Source organism: Elephantulus edwardii, unplaced genomic scaffold (genome assembly GCF_000299155.1).
Source record: "Elephantulus edwardii isolate Elephantulus edwardi_28Jun2011 unplaced genomic scaffold, EleEdw1.0 scaffold00001, whole genome shotgun sequence".
NCBI lineage: Eukaryota > Metazoa > Chordata > Mammalia > Macroscelidea > Macroscelididae > Elephantulus > Elephantulus edwardii.
Genome location: NW_006399751.1, coordinates 16,682,369 through 16,688,700, shown reverse-complemented (window position 1 = coordinate 16,688,700; position 6,332 = coordinate 16,682,369). Strand labels below are relative to the sequence as shown.

At 30.2% G+C, this 6,332-nt stretch overlaps 1 protein-coding gene across 1 annotated transcript in view; it reads right to left on the bottom strand.

Annotated features, from left to right (window-relative positions):
• DNAH7 (dynein, axonemal, heavy chain 7) overlaps positions 1-6,332 on the bottom strand; it is a 308,525-nt gene that overhangs the window by 55,896 nt on the left and 246,297 nt on the right. Inside the window, exons 52-53 of the mRNA XM_006878928.1 lie at positions 1,823-1,949; positions 991-1,185 (exon numbers count right to left, since the gene is read on the bottom strand). Of these exons, the coding sequence (XP_006878990.1) occupies positions 991-1,185; positions 1,823-1,949 (322 nt within the window). The remainder of the gene's footprint in view (positions 1-990; positions 1,186-1,822; positions 1,950-6,332) is intronic.

Genomic DNA, 6,332 nt, shown 5'->3' with positions numbered 1-6,332 from the left:
CAACAACAAAAAAGATCCCACTCACTACACAAAAATCTAAAAGAAGAAAAGACACACTAACCATGTCATTAGGCCAATTAACTCGGTGGTTCAGGGAAAACTATGACTTTAAACCTCCAAACCAAGAAACCAAATTCCAGGAGAGTTTTGGTTGTTTACAAGCAGCCTCAGTAGGTGCGTTTTTTTTTTTTTGTTTTGGGGTTAGTTCCTTTTAAATAGTTATTTCCTAAGACTATATCTTAAAAGGTTTTTTTTTTTTTTTTGGGGGGGGGGGTTTGTCATTGTTATAAATGTAGCTATCACACAGCTCAGCTGTTGTCAATTCAACACTTACATCAATAAGTGTACAATTAATCATTGACAGTATTTACAATTGGCTTTTTCAATGTGATTTTTTCCATTAAGAGAGAAGAAACAAAGGAGTAAATCAATAAAATAAACCAAAATTTGGAAAATATTAGCCTTTTACTAAAGAAAAATTGAATAAAGACAACACTGGTTATCTATTCTAGAAAGAACATTCTGAATATTATGACATGTATTAATAATATTCTTCACTTAGCAAGATAGTCTCCTGAAAATTATTTTAGAACTGTTAGCTATCAACTATTGTTTTTCCACAAATGAAAAAGCATACATTATCTTTTCTTTTACAGTCTTAACATTAAACAATAGCTATTTTGTATATTTTAACTAATGTACTCTTACGATTTCCAAAGTCACAATGATGTATTGCAGAAAATTCAACTTGCCTATTTGTAAGAACCAGGTAGCTTTCTTGCATCTCCAGGTATTTAGAGTGTGGCTGTAAGCTCACGTGGAAGTACTTATGTTGACTCTATGGATAATATAAATCAAAACTTCTGTTCTAACATCTCACTGCTTGTATAGAGCTCATCTAAATTTTGGTTTTATTAAGGATAAACTGAATGAATACATTTTTTTCTCTATTTGAGTGTTCTGGAGTAAGAAAGAGAGCTAAAAACATACCAAGCTATCATAGACATTTTTCCATCCATCCTTCAGATTCAAGAACTCCCTACGAATAGTTTTGAAAGCAGGCAAATCATCCAGTCGACATATTTCATCCCATGACTTTTGAGGAAGCCATGTACAAGGATTAGCATAAGGATTATCCAGTCCAATGCCACCAGTTAGCAGAAATCTCCACTCATTTTTATTAATCTTTGGAAAACAAACCAGCAAAAGAATCAGAAATAAGGAAGACACATTTTTCACTCCTTTTCTATAAAACATAATGAAGTAGTGGCATAAGCTTTTACAATAAATATAAGAATAAAGCCTATATTCTTTTAGAATTCAACAGATGAATCACACCACATGAAAGCAATAAAATTTAGGCATCTGTGTATAAAAAGAGTGGATTTGCACAACACTTTTCTTAAAATATTTCCTATATTTTATATGCCTTCATCTAAAATAGCAGAGATGTATACAAGATACTACAATATATATAAGTATACAAGAAATGTACATAAGTCCAAATAGTTAGATGAGACTAACCTACACAAATTCTTAAAAAATATTTCAATTTACATTATTTGTGTAAATATATCAAGATACTTAGCAAGTTTATATGCATGATTGTATGAGACAAAAAGAAGCTATTTTAAGCTAAAACAAAAACATTTAATAGTAGCATAATGAACTCTGTTCACTTTTCACCTCTGAAATCGAAAAGTTAGTTGTGAGGTTTTTTCTGAACTATCACTGTACTATTTACAGCCTAGGCCAATTGGAAAATTAATTAGTCTACATCAATATTATGATTTTCTTTTCCTAAAAGAAAAACAATACTGACCGCATGATCGTGTATCTGCAGATTTACAGTTAGACAAAAGGAAAACAGCAGCTTATCCTTTTCAAAGAGGGACCGGCAAACATTGATATAGAGGGAATATGTAAAGTGGTCCTTGAGGATTAGCAGTCTAATAGAAAGAAAAATACATAGTAATTTAAAGACAATTCTCTTAGGAAAAGTGATTACAAATAATTTGGATGTATATTCCAATAACTTTTCTGGTCAATTACTCCCTAAGCAACCAAGAATCCACATTAACTGGATATACTAATTTGAAAGCTACACAAAATAGAAACATTTGAGTAGAACAGCATTTTACTGTCAACTGATATATTTTTTTTTTAATTTAATTTTCACTTTGGGACAATTTACATGTCTGTTTATCTGATCTATTAAAAAGATAGTGAATTATTTTTAATTACAAAGCATTTCTTGAGCAAAATATTTTTTTAAGTACCAAGTAACATTTTTATATAACTGAAATAGATTAAAATTAATAGTTCCTTTATTAAATCAACATTAATACTGTGCTCATAAATCCATAAAAGCTGAAAAAACTCACAAAATTTTAATACTTCACTTTTTTGCTACTGCATAGCCAAATCAGAAATAAATGATCACAATATTCTAACAATTTCTAGTAACTTAATATGTATAATCAATACTCATAGTCATTTTTATTATGCAACAAACACAGTACTTTAAGCATTTTTACTTAATTATATAACAAAGGAAGTATGTTATTGAAATGAAACTTTTAAAATACTATATTACATAGTTTGTAATAATTATACCAGAAGTAAACCAATGGCAACATTTTTAGGGAGCTCACAATAAACATGTATTCATATCCCAGACTTTCTAAGCTGGTCAATCTATCTGAGGGAAAACAAACAGCACAGTTTGCTTAAAATTAAGCAAAGTATACAGGCATTTCTCAATACATCTAGAAAAAAAATTACCAGTACAATCAGATATTGGTTATTTGAAGACTGATATCTCAGACTGTATAGCATCTATCTAGGCTTTTTTTTTTGCTCCATTTTTCCTTACTTTCCTATTTCCTTCCCTGTTTTATTCCCTACATGCTTTCCCATAAGGGAATTACAATAACTTGAAATATCTTCTTTCTAGTTGGGAATTCTGAACAAGGACTTGATATTGAAGGTTTTGAAAGTAGTTACTGAAACGTATTTTAATTCTGTGCAGATTTTCTTATATTTAATAGGTGGTCTGCATGCATGGCATTTAATTTGTCTCTTCTTAACAGTACAATTGGTGTTGTGTGCCATTGAGTAGGAAATACGCATAGATGATCCTCTGGCAGGTTTTTCAGATGCAGTAAATTGAAAGGAAGGCGAGAGCCCTCATTCTCTCACAGAATATCTGGTGGACTTGAACTTAAGCCTTTGAGACTGCAGCACAGTGCCTTACCATTAGACCAGTATTTCATATTTTGTCCTTCTGGGGAAAAAAAAACAAGTTTCTACCCTTTAAGACCATTCTATTATTGTAGATAATTAGCTTAAAGCTAAAAATAATAAGTGTCTACTATATTTGAAATTCAAGTTCAATCTCATCAGTGATAGAAATGTCAATGATATTTAAAGTATCAATTTATCACAATGAAAAAGAAAGCGAACATTATCCTTTTACATGCTTTCCAGTAATTATGAAATCCTTCTTACTGCACCAATCTTACACACACACACACACACACACACACACACACACACACACACTCACATTTAGATTTGTCCTTATAGATTTTTTGTTTATATATTTATTTGCTATGGGATAAAGATGGGCAATCTCCTCTTACACAATTACAGCCTCTGAAAATCCACTGACAGGTCAGCTTTGAGTTATTTCTGACTTGAGGGCACATAACAACTATTTATTTTGCTATAATAAATCCTGCTGCAGTAACAATTTTATCACATGATACAAATTATTATGATAATTTCATACTTTATCTGCCATAATATGACACTTATACTAAACAGCATTTTCTTTAAATTATAATTTAAATTTATTATTGTGTGTAACAACGAGACAACAAACAGAATTTAAAAGACATTTATTTCTCTGAGTAAAAAGAAGTGAGATTATTTTACCAAGACTAAGGTTTTAAATAATTATACAGGCTGTTGTCAATACTTAAATCTTTTTTAATTTTTGGCATAGTTGTAGTTCAACTAGTTTGCTAATGTTTTATCAATTTATTCCTAATGTTTATCAGTGACTGGAAAAAGAAAACAATCCTATGAAAACTTACTTCCATTTCTGATTTGAAGTTAGCTTACTTAATTAAAAGCTTTAATTTTAATATAATAGATTGACTAAAATATTCCCTCTTTAGAATACATTTTGGCAAGACTTACAGAAACATAACAGCTGCATAGCTTAAAAGAATTAATCCCATTTCTGGATATGTCCTATCAGAAATTTGCATTATCTTCACGATAAAACATACAAAAGACTATTTAAGCGAACATAATTCAAAATAACTTTAACCTGGAAACTATCTAAATGTCCTGAATTCTAAAAGATATAATTATTTGTCGAATATTAACACAGTGAATACCATTCAACAGTGAAAGAAAACAAACTATTGTACTACATGTAGCAATATCAATACAGTTTATGAACATCATGGTGAATGCAAGAAGTGGGGCACAAAGTAATTTATTAACCTATTCATCCTATGTGATTTCATCCATATGAAATTCTAAAACAAGTACAATAAAGTTATGGTGGTCTAACAGGGCAGTGACTACTACAGTGAGGGGAAGGGTGTTTAGTGGCTAGAACAGGAATGAAGGGGCCTTCTGAGCTATTTACAAAGTTGAGCCTTGATCAACATTCATTTAGTATATATGCACTGAACAAATAATATTAGATTTTGCATATTTCTGTATAACAAAATCCCAATAAACATTTAAGAATATTTTTTCTCTACTTACTGTTTACTTAAAATATTAGACTTCCTTAGTTAAAATATTAGATCACTTCATTCAAGTCAACCATGGTAGTGAGTTGAGTTATAATTATAGGATTAATGGTAAATTAATTAGTAATAGATAAATTAGTAAATTAAAGGATTTTACAAAAGAGGAAATGTTGTATTTTATTTAAATTGCATACAAATATCATATTTGGGTTAAAAGGATTGGATATTCTTTACTTGGTAAGGTATGAAGAAATATTGCCATGAATAAAGCAATTTTCTTCTCCAGAGTTAAAAAAAAATACCCTGATTTTAAAGTAGTTAAAATGGTAACATTCTGAGGGTGTCTGTTTTACCAAGGTAAAAATTAAAACTGACCATGAAAAGAATCAAATCATTTACTATGTGGCTAGAATGTAATTGGCAATGTACAAATGGTAAAATAAAACATAAATAAAAAATCAACTCTTTCATCAGGGAACTGAGAATGTGGTGTGAAACTCGGATATGCATACTCAAGTAATTCATTTATAATACAAGTACCTGGAAGCTTTTGTAAAAAAAAAAGTTACTTAACATTCTATTTTCTTTATTTCAGTAATCTTGACAAAACTTAGAATTTTGAAACTGGCAAAAAAGAGAGAAAAATCACAGCTTTTTTTTTTTTTGGTAAGTACCATAATACAAAATGAATTTAAAATTCTGTCACCCATGCATTCCCCCCCTTAGAGAGAGTATCTCTCTCTCCCCTTGACTTCTCATGGGTGGGAATCTGAAAACTTGTCAAGCCAAAAGCTTCATTGTCATATCTTTACTAGTCTCTTGACATCAGCTTGGGAGAAAATGAATTACAATAACAAAAAAGTCATGCTCAGTCTACGAATATTTAAAATTTCAGATCTCTATTCTGACAAATGAAAGAATCCAACTCAGATTTCAATTGAGAGTAGCATTTTGTATTTGGAAAAAAAAAGAATTCTTACTGTTTCTCTTACAACTCTGTCAAAACCAGAAAAATGTAGATTGACAGTAATCAATAAAGCTAGAAAGAGAGAAAGCTGGAGCTAATGATTTCCTTTGTTCTTGAGTTATTTCATACTACATCCTATCGAAACATGTTTTAATACTAAGCTAAGAAAATGATCTCATTAATAAAAAAGGCAAGTGGAATATTATTCTTTGTTACATTTACCATGACATATGGCCTAATTCCATTATTTCTTTTAATAGTCAACAGTAAACAAAGGGATTTCTGGTCATAATAACACACAAAAGAAGTTCTAATAACCATAGAATTGTTTTAACTCCTATGATATGACAAATATATATGAGTGCATCAGAATTTTAATTTGTTACTTTTGGAAGGGAATCTTGAGGAGGGTAAGGCTCATTACTTTTGCAGATATTAATGGCTCTTTCCAGACCTAAAATCATTCGTATATTTTACAAATGATAAGCTGCTGTAAATACTTAATCTTTGTAGAATTACATAACAACCCTACATCTCGGAACACAATTTCCTGGCAGACCAAATGTGGACACATCTGCTCAATTTTGAAT